Source organism: Gymnoscopelus microlampas, assembly GCF_963454915.1.
Source record: "Gymnoscopelus microlampas genome assembly, chromosome: 2".
Classification (NCBI taxonomy): Eukaryota; Metazoa; Chordata; class Actinopteri; order Myctophiformes; family Myctophidae; genus Gymnoscopelus; species Gymnoscopelus microlampas.
Genome location: NC_139939.1, coordinates 19,354,005 through 19,376,123, shown reverse-complemented (window position 1 = coordinate 19,376,123; position 22,119 = coordinate 19,354,005). Strand labels below are relative to the sequence as shown.

Here is a 22,119-nt window from a genome sequence, read left to right as displayed (position 1 = left end):
TAAAAAGAATGGGAGTTTCATACAACATCATAAAATAAGTTCAACCGGTGTTTATGTTTCTAGAAAAAAAGCAGTGGGGTCCAGTGTAGGTAGTTTGCACGAATCAGACGGAGTCACTTTTTCTCAACTAGTTTTTTTGCTGGCAGGAATGGAAAGTGCATGAATTCTCCAGATCTAGTGGGAAAGGAGAACATAAAATGTAGACTTAAGAAGACAGAACAGAAATGCTATCATTCAGAGTGTGTGCGTGTGCGTGCATAGTTTGCATAATGTAATAATAATATAAACGTGCCGTATTTGAATTAGAATGGGAATTCCTACATAATTGATTTAAAAGTGTATGTACAGGTAAATTTGTGTAAGAAATTGAATACCTCTCCTGCAAATATTTATCCATAATACCAACCTGATGCAGTGCCACATTGCCTTAGGGACTTCATGGCGGTCATATACTCAGGTCCGAGGAATGTATCATAGGCTGAACCACTTTCTACCTCCTGGAGGCACTTTGTTTTTTCCGTGAAGAGAAGGTTCTTTCCTCCAGCAGACTCGAACATTCGGAATGAATCATCAGTGCCGGTTTCACCAAACTTGGCCTGAACATAAACAATAAGTATGCATTCAGCTCAGTGTTAGTCATTATAGATTTAGTTCATGTCTACTTCAGGGTGAAATCTAATTAAAAAAATATCTCAATGAAAATCCATGTAATGAAGCTCATAGCTGCCCTAAATTACAAATATGTAATGCCAACATTTCAACAGTGTGAGCTCAAGATTAGTTCTGTCTGGTTTGATACCAACCTGCTGGTCGTTGAGTATGCTCACTACCGCATCTCGCATTTCTGGGCGTGTCACCACAGCGTGAGCTGGCACTTTGGCTAGGTGGCATGACTCATACTGAGAGATTGGAACGGGTGCCTTCCCAGGACAGATCAGCCGGTAATCATCAGAATTGATATTCAAGCTCGAATCCCATGTTGGACGATTGCCTTGATACGAGCAGGTGCAATGCGAGTGGAAAAAGAGTTAAAGACGCATGTTATATGAGTAAACAAAAGGTAAGGTTGGGAGAAACAAGACTGTTTTGGGAAATAGCAGAGGTTAGCAGTCTCTTACCATCACTGTTATCTGGAACAGTACTGTGTCTGATGAAGGCAACTGTATCTCCAGTACTCTCAACAAGACATCTATACCATTAACAATTGAAAGGAATGCAACTTATTAAGCACAACATTGTGAGGAAGTAGTTTTTAGTCTTAAGCAGGTCATAACTGCCCTGGCGCCCCTTACCTGAAGGCCCCGTTATAGCCGTAGTATCGCTCATCAGCGCTGGCTTTGCATTTGGAATCGTCTCCCACAGCTTTACCACTGCCAATGCACTGCCGACAAAGTGCAGAGCTAGTTGCAGCTCCAGGAGCACAACCACTACTGAAGAAGTTATCTTAAGAAAGGAGCAGACACTTAGGCTGTTGCTGAGATAAATCACTCGGCAGTACTTGCTATGCATCCTGTGTATAACGCATCATGAACATACTTATAAGGCATTATAATCTGCTCATAACCCTGTATAATCATATTTATAAGAGCTCATAAATACTCATAATGCTTTATAACCATAACCATAACACATTATAAGGCATTTTATAATGACTTATAAGTATCAAGTGTTATAATACTTCATGATTGCTGCCAAACTGTTAACAATTGCTATGCATCCCAAAATAATTCTCATAGTTATAATCCATTATAATCAATTGATAATGCTTTATTATCACTGTTATAATGTGTCATAATTATTATAATGCATTATTATAATGCATTATATTACGATTATAAGTTATTATAAGTGGTCATTTGTTACTTTATGATCATTTGATGAGGCTTTATTATCACGTTTATAATGCCTTATCACTTATAAGGCATTATACTGTGATTATAAGTTAATATAAAGTGAACATGTGTTACATTATGATCATTTTATAAGGTGGTATTATTTAAAAAAAATGCCTTTAAAGGGTCTACACCATGAATTAAAAAAAATAAATAATATTTAATATCATATTGTTTATGTCCCTCAAACGTTTTTCAAAAGGTTTGAGCCTAAATCAAGCCTCAGATATACTCATTCCAACTAACTTCTCTCTGGCTTATAAAGCACTTTCACCTGCAATACCACATTGTCCTGTTTGGCACGGGGCGCTATTGAGCCAGTTTGTATGCATGTTATCTCCTGGTTCTGTGTGGAAAAAGTAAAAAGAAAAAAATAAGAAAAATGTCTTCTTTTTTTTAAAGATTTTTCTTTTTTTTTGGGGGGGGTTGGAACTGAAAAGGGGGAGAAATTGTTGAAAACTGATTTGGAAAACTGATTTGGTCCCGCTAGTGATGTCACTAGCGGGACCAAATCAGTTTGGCCTGTTTTTAGACCAATTTACAGAAAACCCCAGATTTGCTGTCAAAGCCTGAGTGTTCAAACTGGGGTATTTTTGAGGATAGAAGAGAGGTAGGGGAGACCAAAAACACACAAAAAAGAAGAAAAAGTTAAAATTCATGGTGTAGACCCTTTAAATCACTGTAATAATGCATTATGATTGCTGTTATAATGCATTTCACTATGATCATAAGTTATTATAAGTGGCCATTTGTTACTTTAAGATAATTTAATAATGCTGTATTATAATGTCTAAAATGCCTTATACTCACTGTCATTTTGCATTTTAATCACTGTTTTAATCCTTATTAGGGCCCGAGCACAGTAGTGCGAAGCCCTATAGACCAATTATTTGTTTACCAACATTGAGACTGGATGCACAGGTGATTGTTTCATGCAATCAATTCTCAACCTGTTGTTTCGGGGTGCACTGGTTTCAGCACACCCCAAACCCCTCTTGTGTGTTGGCTAGTGCTGCGCGCCCTAGCGAGACCTGATAGAATGGGTTTGACGCTTGCGCAGTATGACGCTTGCAACCAGTGTGACGTCGTCTGTTAAGGGGTCTATTGAAACTGCAATGATTATTATTATTTTCCCGATAATGAATTGCGTTTTTGAGGGGCAATACGTACTCAAAAAGTTGCAAAACTTTGCACACACATCACAAGTGGCGAAAAATTACGTATTTTAATCGTCTCAAAAAGGGGCGTGGCCTTTTGGCTCAATAGCGCCCTCTACACAATAGCCCCACAATACGGTTTCATCTACATGTATGAAAATCAGTACACACCTATATCATGACGCGACTTACAAAAAAGTCTCTTGGAGCCATGACCTAAACCCAACAGGAAGTCAGCCATTTTGGATTTATAGTGCATTTCACGCCATTTTCACGGGTTGTACTTTAACGAACTCCTCCTAGGCGGATTGTCGGATCCGCTTCAAATTCGCTCAGAGTACACAAAAGACATTAACGATGAAAGTTATCAAAAGCTTGAGTTTTCGTAAAACAGCGTGACCGTGGCGAAGCGTCAAACTTCAACTCCAAACAGGAAGTGAAAATAGGTAATCTACAATTCCTATTGGCTGGGCTTTAAACAGCCATAACTTTGGTTCGCAGCATGCTACCAAGTACAAATTTGGTATGTGGACAAAGACCACCAATAGGGACGAGCTGTCATTTCTGAAGCCCTGCCCTCTCTGTCTTCCTATTGGCTCACCTTTAAACAGCCATAACTCGAGTTCGCAGCATGCTACCGAGTACAAATTTGATATGTGGACTTAGACCACCAATAGGGACGAGCTGTCATTTCTGAAGGCCCCCCCCCCCTGTCTTCCTATTGGCTGGCCTTTAAACAGCCATAACTCGAGGTTGCAGCATGCTACAGAGTACAAATTTGGTAAGTGGACTTAGACCACCAATAGGGACGAGCTGTAATTGCTGAAGCCCCGCCCCCTCTGTCTTCCTATTGGCTGGGCTTTAAACAGCCATAACGTTTGTTCCCAGAGTCAAATACCTACGAAATTTGCTAGGTACTCTTAGACGGCCAATAGGGACAGGCTGAAATAGCTTAAGCCCCGCCCCCTCTGTGTTCCTATTGGCTGCGCTTTAAACAGCCATAACTCTGGTTCCCAGCGTCAAATACCTTCAAAATTTGCTAGGTAGACTTAGACGGCCAATAGGGACAGGCTGCAATTGCTTAAGCCCCGCCCCCACTGTGTTCCTATTATCACTTATAATGCATTAGAACTGTGATTATAATGGATTATAACTATGAGAATACATTTTGGGTTGCATAGCAAGTTTTACATACTGGGGAGCAATTATGAAGTATTATAATACTTAACATTATAAGTCATTATAACATGCTGTATAATGTGTTATGATTGCATTATACATTATGAATATTTATAACTTTAATCACCACGTGCTATAAGCATAATACAATGCATTCATACTTGAACTTATAAGTCATTATAAGAAGCTTTATAATGTGTTATGATTATGGTTATAGAACATTATGGTTATTTATAAGCTCTTATAAATATGATTATAAAGGATTATGATCAGCATTACCATGCCTTATAAATATGTGTATAATGCGTTATACACATGGGATGCATAGCAAGTGCTACCACAAAAACACATGACAACATACATACTTAATATTATGATAAGGGTAATAATAATAATAATAATAATAATAATAATAATAATAATAATAATAATAAGGGTAATAATAATAATATAATCTATAACTAACCATAATATTTATTTTGAAATGTATTATTATTACTGGATATTTCAAATCACTGTGGGAGATATGAGCACCCTGGAAGGTTTTGACAAAATGATGCCGTTAAGCTAATTTATATAAAAATGGCAAGCATATTTAAAGGAGTAGTTCACACAAGAAAGGACTTATTTTCTATCAATTACACGCCCCATGAAGCATTGAATTCATGGAGATTTTTTAGTTTTTGTCACATTCCTGAGCCAATCATTTGAGCCAAAATAAAGATGCTAATGTATCTGGTAGGAGACACAAAGGAGACACTTTGTGTGGAGAGATCGCCGGGCATCAAATTATTGGCTTAGGAATGCGATAAAAACTAAAAAATCTCCATGAATTCAATGCTTCATGGGGGGTGCAATTGATAGAAAATAACTAATTGTTTGGGTGAACTACTCCTTTAATAATGCTATTAAATGAGAGACAGCAAGAAACAGAGCTAGAGTGTGTGGGTGACAATTCCACAACTGCTTACTGAAGTCACATTCCCCTGTTTGGTCATGGATAAGGCCCATGGGGATGTTCCAGCCTGCAGTTCTGCCAAGGCCAGTGTGGCAGGACCTCTTGCCCTTCAGGTTCTCCCATGTCACCCCAGAATCCTTCTTCACCACTGCTACAGCAAAGAAAGAGGATGCTGACACTGTGGATGAAGTGAATAGGAGATAGGATTAGAAGACTAATGTTAATTAATAATAAATAGAGAGAGAAGATTCTCAAAGCCCTGTTAGTACTGGAGCAGCTCCGACAGTTTAAGCCTTTTATTCAGGTGCAAGTACAAAAAGAAATGACTGACGTTTCTATCTTGCGATCTTCCTCAGAGTCATGATTTCAGGTGTACTTACCACTTCCGGTATTACTGCATTGCCCTATGAAGAGGGTTAGAGATGTGAACAGTGTCAGTGTTGATGTAGAAGAGAATCATATTAGTACAGTATATTACAAGTACACTATACTGTACGTGTGCAAGTGGAAATATCAGCCTGCTCTTCTTGACCTTCACTTCCACCTTGAACACCATCATCACACACACCCTGATATATAAACTGTCACTACTTGGCTCGTCTTTGTGCAACACGTTATGGACGGGACCACCTTAAATGTTTGCTATATCAGGCAGGAAGTGACACAGATTCAGGTTCAGAACCACCAGGCTGAGGAACTCCTTCTTTCCTGATGCTGTGAGACTGATCAATAACTATATCTCACTGTTTCACGCAAAACATGTTTTAGAATGATAATAAAATATCTGTATTCTTATATGTCTACAGGCTATTTCTATTTAGCCTTTTACCTGCATCATACTGCTCCACCATGGCAGGAACAAGACCACATTTTCCAGCTGTGTACACCTGTCCTCCATCCACAGCCATGACATGAGCCTCTCCCCGCTAGGAAGCAGGGACAGTGGTTGTCAAAACTTTTTCATGTCAAGGACCCCCAAATTCAGATATATTTGGCTGTGGAACCCCATCTGAAACTATTTTGTGCGAGGGACCCATATGAAAAGATTAAAATGATTATTCCAAATATTTTTGCAACAATTTTCTAAACTTATTGTGAGCTTGTAGATCTGCTATTTTTGAATATCCAAATTATTAACCTGGATGTCTGTAAGCTTGTAAGAATTTACCATGATCATCTTCAGACATTCATCCACCGTGGGGGCTGTCTGGCATTCGACCACGGCAAAGCCGTCAACAGATTCACCGAGGAGGCTCCACTCGTCACATTTGCCCCTCTCAGCATGGCTCACAGCACACCATATGATGCTTGGTGTGCCTGAAGTGGTTGTGGACAGCTCTGGAAAGCAAAGTCAAAGAAGGCAGTAATAAAATAAAATGCATTTTTAACGTGTGTGTGTGTGTCTGTCTGTCTGTCTGTCTGTCTGTCTGTCTGTCTACCCTTACCTCGCTTCAGGGAACGGATGGTGCTCATGTACTCGGCACCCAAATACAGGAAGGAATCTGTAGATGGGGGCAGCTTCACCAGTCTTTGTGTTGAGTCGCTGAACATCAGGTCCCTGCCTTGGTAATCACTAGAGTAGAAGGGGTCAAGACCCTGAAAGTCACAAAGAAAGTTCTTAGTTATTTTATGCATTATAACGTCTGACAAATATTTTCTTTATTAAGACCAAATCTAAAGACCGAATCTAAAAACTGTTCCTTATTGCTTATTCCGTCATATCTGCAGCAATACTGCATCAATTAACATATTTATCTGGGTGGGCCATGTCTTACCTGGAGAGCAGTGAGTTTAGTGTTAATTAAAGTAGCCAGCTCTGGGTCATTGCGGCTAACCACAGCATGGGCCGGGACCTTGGCCAGATGGCAGGTCTTATAGTTTTCGATGGGTGCTTTGGTGCCATCCTTACACAGCAACTCATAATTCTGTCCATCTGCAAAACGGTACACCATTAATTCTTTTTTATGTTTGAAATAAAAAGACATAATTTTTTTTTTCCTATAATATGATGATGGCCTATTCTGCAATCTTATAAAAAAATCACACCCTGTGTGAAGGAAGCGGCGCCTTTGATGAGCCCCGTATTGATGTTGTCATCAATGTTTGTTTTTTGGACACACGGACACGGACACGGACAAAGTCAGATATAGAGCGGCTGGCGCCGCTAAAAAGCATTGGAACATCCTTTTGACCCATTCCAGGCATGATTGACTAGAAGAGCCTTCTATAAGAGCCTTCTATATGAATTAATGCTGCTGTTATTTCATATCAGCATAGAAAATGTTTGAATACTGACCAGTAACAGTGCTGTGTTTGACAAAGGCGACGTCTCCATTTCCGTCTGCCAGGCACCTATGGGACAGGTCGACACACAGTTTCAATGGGGGTGTAGACATATGAGGCACAGATAGACTGAACTAGGTAGGAGAACTAGAGCAGGTTCTCCTTCTCAAAAACCTCTCAATTTGCGTGAAACGCTCTACACATGTACTTTGGACCTATGCCGACAAAACGTTAGTGGCATTAAGGTTAAGGTGTCCATGAGTGTCTGTCTGTCTTTCTCTATCACTCTGTCTGTCTGTCTGTCTGTCTGTCTCTTTCTATCACTTTGTGTGTGTGTCTCTCTCTCTCTCTCTCTCTCTCTCTCTCTCTCTCTCTCTCTCTCTCTCTCTCTTTGATTGATTGATTGAATATTTGATTAGGCAAAACATTTAAAACAGCACAGTTACATTTAAAATACTTTGTCTAACAGGTCCGTTCATAAAAGTCCTTGCGGACTTGTTTCCAATGAGGGCCTTGGTATTCAATTCATATACATATATAGTGGCACCACAGTTCAAATATCATTACAAAAATAAAAAAACTGAAAAACAGAAAAAAATAATAACAGTATGTACAACAAAAAAATAAAAAAGGGGGAAAAAATATATGTACAAGAACAGGGGGGGGGGTCGGCTGTGTCTCTCTCTCTTTCTCTCTCTTCTTCGCCCGCTTATCGCTGCTTGCAGCTAAATTTCACAACTTTTTTAGCAACGCTTTGTGAGTTTGTAGATCGTCTACTTTCACTAGTTTTGGTACAGAGGAGACATCACATTTCTCTATTGATAAATGCTTTGTGAACCACTGATCTTAGTTTTAGTGAAACAGGGGCTCGGTTCATGGCAGAAGGCAATAGTCTGTGATCTTCAACAGACACCGTCAGGCTGGATGAAGCCTTAAAGGAGAAATTTGGACTAACGTTTTATTACCTTTTCTATGATGTTATGATATCTTAGGATGAATGGTACAGTAGAAAAATTTCATAACTCCACCCCTGGTCCGCCACAGCTTAAAAAGGTGCGCGGATAGGCCTTAGGTTAGATCACATATTTTAATAGCTTTTTTTTTTGTGAGAGATCGGACGTTCATAGTGACAGAACACTGTCCAAAAAAAAGAAGAAAAAAAAAAAAAAAACAGAAGTCTTGCTAGACGAGATTTCAATCTCGAGATTTCAATCTCGTCTAGGGAGACTTCTGTTTTTTTTTTGTTTTTTTGCATAGTGTTCTGTCACTATGAACATCAGATCTAAAAAAAAATAAAAAATAAAATAAAAGCTATTCAAATATGTGATCTAACCTAAGGCCTATCCGCTTCAACTGTAAGTGAGATTCCCCATTCTAGTGAATGAGGCAGCTTAGAGGGCTTTTAAGCTGTGGCGGACCAGGGGTGGAGTTATGAAATGTTTCTACTGTACCATTCATCCTAAGATATCATAACATCATACAAAAGGTAATAAAGCTTTAGTCCAAAATTCTCCTTTAACTCAATCACTAGTGTGACAGCCTGTGAGTCCGAAGGTTGAGGATTCGATTCCTGTCTATGGCCATGGGTTGAGGTGTCCATGAGTAATGTTCTTAACCCTGGATTGCTAGCCACAATCCCTCAGCACTTTGCTCAGCTGCTGAGAATGCTCATTTCATTGTTAGTTGCATGGGCTGCTTTGTCTCAAGTTCAATCTATTCTGTTTGTACGTCTTATTGTGCTATTGTTGCATATCGCTTTTTGCCTCTCATGCCTCAGACCCGTTTATTGCTGCTTCCAGCTATACATTTTCTTTAATTTCTTTTATTTTTCTTAGGTATTAAAAAGGTCTTAAAAGACCTTAAATTGGCACTTCACTATCATCATCTGGGGTTCTTAATCTCTAGTCTTTATTTCAACCAATTCATAATTTAATTTATTATTGTATAATATCATTACACAATGAATAGGCCAAATACTAGTTCAAGGTTCAAGTTCAAGGCGTTTATTGTCAAATGGACAACATGTACAACGCAGCTGTAGCAACATTGTAGGAAGTGAAATTCCTACTAGATAGTAGTACTATGATCCTCCTCAACAGTGAGATGAAAAATAAAAAATAAAATTGGAAGATAGAAATATGATATAATCTCTTAGCAGAATCTGTCAGCACTACTGCCTTAAACATGTCATATTGTTGTTAGTAGGAATAAACACAGAAGCACCCGGGAGAAAGTGGACTAAGAAAGGGGAGGAGCAAAACCCAAGTTCCGGTTTTACACAAAAAAGGAGGTTGTGAAATAAAGGATTATTGATACTTTGTTTTACTGAATGGGCTCCCAGATTGTAGGCTATATTGTTCAGATAAGATAATGTCTCTGTACTTGAGCAGTGTATCATGTTTGTCTATTGTCTGTGTTCTACCTATGGGCTCAAATAAAGTAACCTGAAAATTAACCTTTATTGTTTTATATTGTAATTTATTGTGAAGCTCTTTGGCAAGGCAATATATTATTTTCCGCAGTCGTGTCAGTAATGCAGCTTTGAAGTGGAATTCATTAAATTAGGTAAACAACATACATGTTACAAGGAGGAGGGACGTGTACTCACTTGAATGCACCTGAAAAGTCATAGTAAGGATTGGAGTGTGACCTGGAGCAGTCGGACCCGCAAAGCTGACAGAGGTTGGGCAATGTACTACGGTCAGCTCCTGGCACACAGCTGGCCGAGAAGAATTCACTCACCGCTACAAAACCAGTCATATTTAATTTAAGGAGATGACAGACAGACATAATTCCTACAGTTCAATGTAATCAGTGATAATGTATAGGCACCTCTCTAACACAGTGTCTAAACATTGATAATGTATGCACCTCTTTAATACAATGGAAACTTGGATTGACCAACATTGGAGGAACTCAAAGCATACAGTCTTGTTTTAAAGTACAAGCGACCTCTCACCCTCCTCCACAGTTTTATCCTCGATGCCTGACCACTGGATTTGTTTCAATGCTAATAGAGTTCCAATGGGAATGTTCCAGCCTGCAGACTTTCCTAATCCTGTGTGGCAGGACTTCTTTCCCTTGAGGTCATTGATGCTGGAGACGGTGCCCCCCTTCTTTACCACAGCAACAGCGTAGTAACAGGTGTCTGCCGAAGCTAGTTGTATGCAGAGGGCACATGAATAGTTTTAAAGCGATGATTAATATATATATATATATATATATATATATATATATATATATATATATATATATATATATATATATATATATATATATATATATATACATATATACATACATACTGTACATATATACATACATACATACATACATACATACATACATACATACATACATATGTAAAGTAGAAAGAAAATCAACAAAGATATGATTAGGAGAACTACTTGCTGCACCAGTTACTAATCTTACATGCGCCATAGTCCTCAGCAATAATGGGGTGCAAATTGTAAGGAGCCAATCCAGCTGTGTAGATATCACCTCCATCCAAAGTGATGGCATCTGCTTCACCAGCCTGTCAGAAAGAGATATTTATCATCTTGGTAAATGATGATTTTTTAATTGTGTGGTATGTATCTCTTTTAAACCAGTGTAGTTTTGGTATTAACAGTCGATGAAATATGCTGGTCCTCGTTTGCCTAGGTCAGTTTATGTAGAATATTTGCGTAAAATAAAGACAAAATGAATTGGATCATGGTAGTGGCAGTAGTTGCCGATCTCTATTAAGTAGATTAGTTCTCACCTTAATTGCCTCGATGCATCCGATAGAGTTTTGTCTATGCACACAGGCGAATGAAGAATCTTGTGCAGCGAGTGCTGCACATTTGACCATTTCTTGGCTGGATTTCAGACACCATCTGACTTTGTGAGTGGGAGCCGTATTCACGGACGCTGTTTTGATTGATTGAATATTTTATTAGGCAAAAAATGTAAAACAGCACAATTACATTTAAAATACTTTGTCTAACAGGTCCATTCATGAAAGTCCTTGCGGACTTGTTTCCAATGAGGGCCTTGGTATTCAATTCATAGACATACTAGACCATACCCGTAGGGGGATATGAGCACCCAAGGCCCGATGAAGGGCCCAGGCGAAAGTACAGACCTTGCTGCGTGTTTCTCGCGCGAAACCTGGCAACGTTATCTCCCATTGTTTGACACATAAACGCTAATAAAAAGCTGAGATTTTATTAAATTGAGAAACGGGCTTCGCAGTTAAGTTCAGGTGCTTCAGCCAGTGAGGGGAACCGGGCAGCTTCACTGTCGACTACACATGCGACTACACGACTACAGAGGTTTGTCAAATTATAAGAGGATATAGTGGCACCACAGTTCAAATATCAATACAAATAATACAGAAAAAGATAACACTATGTACAAAAAAAGGAACGTTTCAAGGACATAATAATAATTAAAAAATAATCATCTTTACCAAGGCTTCCCAGCATCAACGAAGTAAGGAAAAGATTCATGTTGGATTTTGGTAGTCTCCAAATTAGCACAGCAGACTGGTTTAGTGACAATAGCCTACTGTTTTTTATATAAAACGTCAACGTGGGCTGATCAAACATAGAAGGGTCATAGTTTGGTCAGGGTTTCCTAATACATGGCTCTGTGCAGTTCACTGTGAACACTCTTTCATCTGCATGATCCCCCCATGGGTATGGACTAGTAATAATAATAATAATAACAATAATAATAATAATAATAATAATAATAATAATAATAATATTTTTATTCTACGGCCTTCGGTTCAAGATTTATAGGCCGAAACGTAAAGTGGGCTGTTATAGCGCCACCATGAGTCCAACAGGTGTATTTTTTTTTTATGTAGGCCACTGGACTATGAACCTCCCCTCCAAGTGTTGTAACTGTAACCCTTACAGTGTCCGAGAGAAAAATACTTGAATGGGGGTTTTTGCATTTTCCCATTATAAGTCAATGGGGAAAATTAAATCACTAATAAATAAATATCAATTAAACTATACAACGTATTTCTTAGCAAGTGTGTGCCGCAAAAACTGTGGGAGGAGTAGCGCTGCAAAATAAAGTTTATATGGAATAAAGTCGCCCAAGCACTATTATTAGTGTAGTTGCCCTTTCAAGCAACCACACTAATAATAATAGCTTGAATTTACAGCGCCTTTGATGACCGGGTCATCGGTCTATAGGATACCCAGTAGGAAACTCTTAGAGACTCTTGAGTCTCTGCTGGTCATCACATTATTGTCTCAGGAGTGTGACAAAACGTGACCTACGCACGCACGCACCTACACACACACACACACACACACACACACACACACACACACACACACACACACACACACACACACACACACACTGAAATAAATAGAGGTGAGGACATTTTCTTAATCATACATTTCTTTGTACAACCAATAGCTAAAATAGAATGATCAGAAGCAATGATGACACTAGACAGACAGACAGACAGACAGACAGACAGACAGACAGACAGACAGACAGACGGCCAGACGGACAGACGGACAGACAGTAAATAAGATAGACAGACAGACAGTAAATAAGACAGACATAGAGACAGATACACAGACAGACAGACAGATACACAGACAGACAGACAGACAGACAGACAGACAGACAGACAGACAGACAATACTACAATATAGAAATACTCTGTTACAAGTAAAAGTCCTTCAAAATGTAGGCCTACTTGAGTAAAAGTACCAAATTATTGGCATGAAAAAATATACTTTAAAGTATCAAACAAGGAAGTGTTCATCAAATAGAATACATTTTCGGTTACTGCATCGTCTATTTCTCACTTCAAATGTTTTCAAAAACATTGTTTTGACAACGTTTAGCTGTAACTGACCAACTGACATGGTGTGTTTGTTATGATATGAGCAGGTGCTCTGAGTCTTTGATTGATCGGTTATAGAGCTCATCGGTCATTATCAAGAAACCCCCCCCAGGGCTGGCACGATTACACATTTAAGTTGACGATTAATTGTCACACTAATAATTGCGAATTAACAATTTAATAGTGTTTTTGGCATTGAATATTGGTTATAAGAATTAAAAATACATTTCTGTTTGCCTTTTATGCTTCGTAATAAAAACATTGCACAGGATATAAGATATGTCAAATAACTGAAATATACAAAGAAATTACTGACATTGCAGGAGCAGAGAGGTCCCAATCAGCCACAGAACTATCTTCATCCTGCTGTCTGGTCCCTGAAGATACCTTCAGCCACTGTCTGCTCTGTATGGCGCTACACAGATACCTTCAGCCACTATATCTGCTTGGTCTGGCGCTACGCAGATACCTTCAGCCAATGTCTGCTCTGACACTGTGTCTGACACAGGGGGGCAGATATGCCCCCTTCATAGCCTGCCAAAACAAACAAACACGCAGACACACACAAACAAACAAACACCCAGACACACACACACACACACACACACACACACACACACACACACACACACACACACACACACACACACACACACACACACACACACACACACACACACACACACACACACACACACACAGTTACCCTACAACAGATCAATAATGGTTGACTTTGATCAGAAGATCTCAGTATAATGTATATATAAAGTATAATCACTGATATTCATAATAATTACAGTGAATATGTCAGGGTTATTATGAGGTGTTATTAAACATATTAATAATAGTTACAGTCTAGTATGTATGGGTTAGGGTTACTGGGGTGTTATTAAAGTTATTAATTATAGGTGTCGCTATGTTACATAGCGACACCTGCTCGTTGGTGGAAATACAGACAGACAGACAGACAGACAGACAGATGCCTTTTTTGATCCCGTAGGGGGAATTCAGGTGCCATAGCTGAATGGTTAGTGAGCCCGCCTTGGGAGCCAGAGACCCTGGTTGCCCCCGGTTTGATTCCAGGCCAGGCCAGCATATGTGTCGGTGAAAAGAAATTTGTCCCTGAGCAAGACTCTTAACCCCTAATTGCTCACAGGTTCTCATTGGAAACAAGACCGCAAGGACTTTCATGAACGACCTGTTAAAAGGAATTATCCTTATCCTTAGACAGCACAGCAAGTCAAGTCATTTATCTATAAAGCACATTTCATACGACAAATGCAGACTCAATGTGCTTCAAAGAATAAAAACAAAGACAAGAAAATAAAAATAAAGACAAGAAAATGCAAAGGTCAGCAATGACACAAAATTAACACAATTACATATGATTAACATGTAAGAATGAATTAATACAATTAAGTCCAGTTTTAAAGATTAACTACACACTCCGAACCTAGCTGAAAGCTTGTGAGATATAGGTTTTTAGTTTGCTTTTAAAAGAAGACACTGTTGTAACAGACCTTAGATCAGCTGGTATAGAATTCCACAGAGTGGGGCATTAGTGACTGAAAGCACCATAACTTGATTTAGAGTGTATCCAGTGTATAGTGAGGAGACCTTTGTCAGATGATTTAAGGGTTCTGGTTGGCATGTATGGGTCAAGCATTTCAGAAACAGAGGAAGGAGCTAAGCCATTGATAGATTTAAAAATGTGTCATCGATATGTGTTTATAATGTGTTTATAGCCACGTGTCATGTGAAGCTTGACCAATCACTTTGTTGACGCAATCAGAACGTTGACGGATCTGACCAATAAGAACGTTGACGGACCTGACCAATCAGAACGTTGACGGACCTGACCAATCAGAACACTGACGGACCTGACCAATCAGAACGTTGACGGACACGGACAAAGTCAGGTATAGAGCAGGATCCGCTCTATACCTAAAGGTATAGAGCGGCTAGCGCCGCTAACAACAACTAGAAAAAGTGCTCCTCGGAGCACAGGTCTCCGCCAGGTCAGGTACGTTATTGTGGCCTCCTGGTGGCGCTATAATAGACCAATGTGAAAGTTGGGCCATTTATTCCTAGGCGTTTCACGGCAAGCGGACACTGCATTCATGATTTGGGGCATTTTGTTCCAAAAATATAAATAATAATAAAGCACTTTACAATCAATAATTTGTATCACTGGGAGCCAGTGAAGAGAAGATTAAACAGGAGTAGCTAATGTGTTCAAATGTATTGTTCCAGGTTAAAACTCTAGCAGCAGCATTCTGAACAAGCTGGAGTTTATGTAACACCTGCTTTGATATATTCAAAGACCCCAGTCAGTCAAATATCAATCATGCTGCTGCAGTCGCAAGTAAGTTGCACAACACTGATTCTTCTCAATACATGGGGTTTGAATGCTTTAGACCAGCTATGATTAACTGGTCTGACGCTACACATTGATTGATTGATTGATGTACTTTATTTAGTAAGACATGAGAACAGTACATGACAGTACATAACAGTACATGTAAGTACAAATTCGCAATACAAGGTCTACTAAACTGGATAGCTCAGTTAAGCACTTAGCTTGTTTAAGATGAGATCCCCATGCACACAAATCATGATGACATATAAGAGACAGACAGATATACACACTACTATACAGAATGTCATACAGTCAGTTTACAGGTTACTGGTATGAAGAGTGAAAAATATGTACAAAAGAAGAAAGAGAGAGGGGGGGGGGGGGTAGGGGGTAGGTTAGGTTAGGACATGGGGTAGGTTAGGACTTGGACAAGGGCCATTTTTGAATTGCCCTTTGTACAGATACCTTCAGCCACTGTCTGCTGTGACACTGTGTCCAAATATGCCCCCATCATAGCCTGCCCACACACACACACACACACACACACACACACACACACACACACACACACACACACACACACACACACACACACACACACACACACACACACACACACACACACACACACACACAGTTACCCAACAACAGATCAATAATGGTTGACTTTGATCAGAAGAACTCCGTATTGTTTTCGTTGATTTGAAACACTGGATCGCTGATATTCATAATAATTACAGTGAATATGTCAGGGTTATTATTGAGGTGTTATTAAAGTTATTAATAATAGTTACAGTCTACTATGTATGGGTAAGGGTTACTGGGGTGTAATTAAAGTTCTTTGTAGCGACACCTGCTCATTGGTGAAAAGACAGACAGACAGACAGACAGACACCTTTATTGATCCCGCAGGGGGAATTTAGGCGCCAACTTGTTGCACAAAGTGCAACTTGGTTTGGGAATTGGGACCATTTCCCAAAGGAAGATGACTAAATACAATAGCAGCACAATCAAAATGCTAATACTTCAAATAAAAGCAGAAAAAAGCAGACATACATTTGAACTTGTGAACTTCGTGCCACACTGCGAGCTTATACGTCTGCTATTTTTGAAAACTCTTAAAGGGATAGTTCACCCCCAAAATGACTTTTTTCTATCGATTACTCACCCCATGGAGACATGAATTCATGGATTTTTTTTTTTCTCGCATTCCTAAGCCAATCATTTGATGATGAGCAGGGGTTCCGGTAGGAGACACAAAGAGTCTCCTTTGTGCCGGAACCCCTGCTCGTCATCAAATTATTGGCTTAGGAATGCGACAAAAACCAAAAGAATATCAATGAATCGAAGTCTCCATGGGGTGAGTAATCGATAGAAAATACGTTATTTTTTGGGTGAGCGTAATGTGATTTGTTTTGACCCTTTGTGTTACATATTATTTCAATGTGGCTCTTATTTTGTTACATATATTATTTATTTCAATGTTTTCCTATCTTTGTGTGCATTACCATGCAGTGTAGTTATTGAGAAGTAAATGTATTTTTTTATAATTGTGTTATTGGTGCCTTATAACCCCTCTTAAGGGATAGGTCGATACAAGAAATGGAAATTAATGTATTAATTAATTCACCAATACACTCATTGGTGATAGATGTATAATTGCATGTTATTCACAAGTAGTGATAGACTGTTCTTGATAGATTGTGTATAAGTCTAAACATTTGATTTATTTTTCTATTCTGTATCTCGGTTCGGTTCTTGACTCTTACCTGCGCCTCTCCATTGTTAAAAAATGATTATTCACACTTTTGTATGTTTGTAATTGTTGAAATCTGAACGAAATATGTATTGTGATTGAAATTACAGTTGAAGGATGGTTATGTTCAAAGTAGATCAATGTTAACATTAAGAAATGTATTTATATCCTGTGGTACAATATAAACAAGCATGATATTATTGTTACACTGAAACCTATTTAAAAGATCCAGAACGTGTCAACCAATGTGAATAAATTGTCAGAACATCCTGGGACAACATTAAAGGGAAAGTTCACCCTCAAAATGACATTTTTTCTATCGATTACACACTCCCATGGAGACTTGAATTCATGGAGATTCTTTTTGTTTTTGACACATTCCTAAGCCATTAATTTGATGAGCGGCAACGGTTCCGGTAGGAGACACAAAGTGTCAAATTTGAGCAAGGGCGCCGATACCGTGGGTGCCTCGGGGCTGAAGCACCCACCTGAAATGAGGAGCACCCACTGGGTGCTGGTCACAAAAAAAAAAAAAAAAAAAAAAAATTATTTTTTATTTTTTTATTTTTTCAAAATCAGTAGTGGTGGGTGCCCGGATTTACAGTACCATAACCATTACAGTAGCTACTAGCTGTCTAACTCGGAGATCCACTCATTGGTGGGGGGGGGGTGCCGCGCGCGAGTATGAGGGGGGGGGGTGCACACGCTCATACTCGCAGTCAACGTGCAGCCGCTCGTACTTGCAGCGCGCTCCCATTTGTTTACGTTTTGCCGGCTCTAGACAGTCTTCACCTAGCAGGTAAATTAACACAAAGTTCACAAACTAAGAGAGAGAGGCTTGCCTTTACTGCACTAATAGCAAGATGAAGCCACCAGCACCTTCAGCAAAGAAGAGATTCACCCAGCAGAAACTAAATTTCTTCAAACCCGCCGAGGCGAACAGCACAGTCAAAGTGAGGAGGAGGAGGAGGAGGAAGCGGAGGATAGCACAGCCAGCTCCGCTGCTGGTGGTGGTCGTGGTCGGTAAAGTCATGAGTGAGTCTGAGTTGACATTCATTGTTGTAAAATCCCAACATGCCATACATGCACGCGCGCTGCGCGCGTGCATGTATGGCATGTTGGGCACCCGCAGGTGTTTATAAATATCGGCGCCCTTGAATTTGAGTCTCCTACCAGAGACACTAGCATCTTTCCGCCTGTCATCAAATCATTGGCTTAGGAATGTGACAAAAACTAAAAGATCTTCATGAATTCAAGGCTTCATGGGGTGTGTAATTGATAGAAAATAAGTGATTTTTTTGGGTGAACTATCCCTTTAACACATGCATCAAGGTATGCATGCATGTAGAGCTCACAAATATCGGCGCCCCTGATGGCCCTCTTTTATCAACGAGGTGTAGACCAAATCACCACAATTTTCGGCATTTATCAATCTATCGTGACTTCAGCGTGCGGCCCGCTCAGATCTCACGTCAGGTCTGAGGGCGCTGTTCAGGGGTGTAGTGGAGGGGGGACGCGGGGGAGCGGCGCTCCCTCACTTCTCTAACTGCTGAAAAATATGTTTTCATTTTTATTTTTCTTACATTTTTTAATCATGGAGGGGGGGTGCACTCCCTCACTTCTAAAATTAGCACTACAACACTGGCGTTGTTGACTTTGGCTGCACCCCTTTGTTCCATTGTAGACCATTGTAGAGCAGCATTGTCTGACTGTCTGACAGGCACCTGGACACATGTATCCACTCCAAAATAGGCTCTATGCACAGCAGCCATATTATCACTTCCTTCCCAGGTGTTACCAATGATACTAATGAAGGCTCTGTTACATTTAGTGTAGCACAGTGGTTTCCACAACCCCCATAACTCTGAGAGTGCTCTTAGAGTTACACACCTGTAAGGGGCCATTTGGAAGCCCATGAGGGTCCCTGGACGCCAACTGTAGACCCACTGGTGTAGCAGAGTGTTTCCAGTGGGCCAACATGCACAATATCAGCACCCTGACTCTGTTTGACCAGAATGGAACAGAGCCTTCATTAGTATCATTGGTAACACCTGTGAATGTCTTCATAATATGGCTGCTGTGAATAGAGCCTATCTAACACACTAATACATAATCCCTGTGACAGTAGCATATCCTATGGAGTTATGTACAATCCGTGTTGGGTTAGGTTATAAACCCGACGGTCCCAGTGAGGTATTTGATTTCTTTGTAGTATATTGTACAAGTGTGAAACATAGTTGGAAGGTCCAGACAAGTACAAGTTCTTTAAGTTGGTTTATTGTATAAAACAGAGCACAGAGTACAGGAGTCAGCCTTGCTGCATGGTGTAGCCGTTGGAAGGGGCCGCGTAGCAAGAACAAGAGCAAGCAAGACCCAGGTTTCTTTGTCCTCACAGGATTTATATCTAGACTTCACATGTGTGTGTCTATGCACTTGCATAAGTTGCCTTCGTGTGTGTGTTGGATGTGCACAAAGCTAGGTGTGTGTGCTACAGTACATCTCTGTGTGTGTGTGTGTGTGTGTGTGTGCGTGTGTGTGTGTGTGTGTGTGCGTGTGTGTGTGTGTGTGTGTGTGTGTGTGTGTGTGTGTGTGTGTGTGTGTGTGTGTGTGTGTGTGTGTGTGTGTGTGTGTGTGTGTGTGTGTGTGTGTGTGTGTGTGTGTGTGTGTGTGTGTGTGTGTGTGTGTGTAACGTAAACAGAGGAATGGTACGGGGATCTGGATGAACTCCCGATGTTTATAAGTGAGTCTGAGTCAGTCATTAATTGTACCTGTCACAATGTTCTACTCTGGCTGGAATGTACTTATGTACATCGTGAGGCCTTCTACTAAAGACAGTGGGTGTCACCACTGTCCAGATCCTACATATTCCCCCCTACGAAGGGCCCTATAGGTCCTTCGTAAACAGGGTATAATGAAGAAAATCAAAACACACAAGTAGGTAAAACAAGCTAAAAACAAACAATTAAGAACAATACAAAATAACACAAAGACAATTCACACAACCCAACCATAAAAAAACAAAACAATTGTGATTCAGTTGGTCAGCGTCCCCCCTGGACAGTCAACAACTGTAACACAATTAGACCAACAAAAAACATTAAGATACATAGCTTCATCATAAGGTGATTGACATCATATTTAAAGTAAAAATATTCAGACCATATTACAAATCAAACAAAATATCAGAAGAAAGAAACGTGTCGACTAACATCCTGATGCGTATTTCGCCTGACACAGAAAGGCAACACTGGGACTAACTCACTTCAATCATGCTTAAAATACAAATCAACCCAAAACATTTCTACAGCTGACACATAGATTCATACCATACAGCAGACACACGCAAGTCTGGGTATGACAATCCCCTGTATGCCAACGCATTTCCAATCAGTGCGTAGGATCCCGCTGTTGTTCCTTAAACTCTTGGAGAAAATGTTAAACATATCACAACATCACAATGAACCATGTACTCTCTAGGGACTTTCTACCCTCTCTAGTCACCATGTCCATACTTCAACAACGAAAATAAAAAACTCCACATGTAATACAAGAGACCAGAGAGTGAAACAAAATCCTTCACAACACTGCAACAATATTGGCTGCCCAAATCACCATCATCACAAACATATAATCAACATTCATTCAACAAAACAGTAGTTGATACAGCTTAGTCTTCACTCACTTACAGAATAATAGATCTGTTGATTTGTGTAAGAACTCTCCCCAATCTGAAAATCTAGGATATGTAAGATAATACATCTGTTTGTACTTTAAATCTCTGTTTGTCAAGGTCAAGAGCGCACAAACCTCTGTCGGACAAGCTCAATTGAAACGTTAAAATGCCAGAGGTCAGTCCATAAAAACAAATAATCTTCATATTCGTGGCAAATACCTTGTTGACTCATTTTTCTTCCACATGTCAACTTTCCCCTAATACTCCTCATGGTAATATAATCAGCTAAATATCAACAAAACATGTAACATTAAAACAACATGTTGTAAAGATAGACAAACATTGAAACTTGTTAAACCTTCCATCTGGTCCAAAAACACCAAGTCCAATCACATGGAGGAGAGATGGAGCCTGTGTCAGAGGTACAGAATGGGTGGGGGCCGTCGGGGACTTGAGAGCGGGCTAAAGAGAGGGAGAGAGAGAGAGAGACCCTGCCGTGGGCCTAGTAGGCACAAACGCATTCTCTCCCGCACTCACTAACGCACAACATGGTCCTGTTGATCTCTTCTTCGATACTGTTGCTTTTGAAGTCCTTTTGTCTATGTCAGTGGTGGCACCCTTGCTGCAGCCGTCAGCCAGCAAGCCAACGTGCTGCTGTCCTCTGTCCATTCTACTCTGAAGTTTTCCTTTTTCCCCCTTTTACGTCTTTTTTTATTTTATTTTTTTCTTCTTTGTTCCTGTCATGTCATCACAGGGTTGGTGCTGTGAGGTAGAGTTCTAGTGTCATCACAGGGTTGGTGCTGTGAGGTTCCATCGTAGATCTGTTGAAAATCAGGTCTTGTCGATTTTCCATAGCCTGTTCCTGTGGTGGTCTCCTCTGTGCAGTAAGATGGTCCGCATCTGGTCCGGATGAGCTTTCAATAATCTTCTTCCCAAAAAAGAAAATCACAACTTGTACTCAACTCAAGTTCTTTACGTGTGGCCCGGCCACAGACAACC

General features: G+C 40.0%; 1 protein-coding gene across 1 annotated transcript; it reads right to left on the bottom strand.

The window, feature by feature from the left end:
- Positions 1-389: 389 nt before the first annotated feature.
- On the bottom strand, positions 390-11,322 carry LOC311054351 (serotransferrin-like; the record flags this gene model as incomplete). Its single annotated transcript, XM_084070245.1, has 15 exons — positions 390-596; positions 804-991; positions 1,119-1,189; positions 1,293-1,443; positions 5,200-5,364; positions 5,570-5,590; positions 6,016-6,112; positions 6,355-6,524; positions 6,632-6,782; positions 6,962-7,119; positions 7,483-7,538; positions 10,078-10,213; positions 10,429-10,626; positions 10,902-11,004; positions 11,233-11,322. 15 exons carry the CDS (start codon positions 11,320-11,322, stop codon positions 390-392), a joined length of 1,962 nt encoding a protein of 653 aa, XP_083926371.1.
- Positions 11,323-22,119: the final 10,797 nt, after the last annotated feature.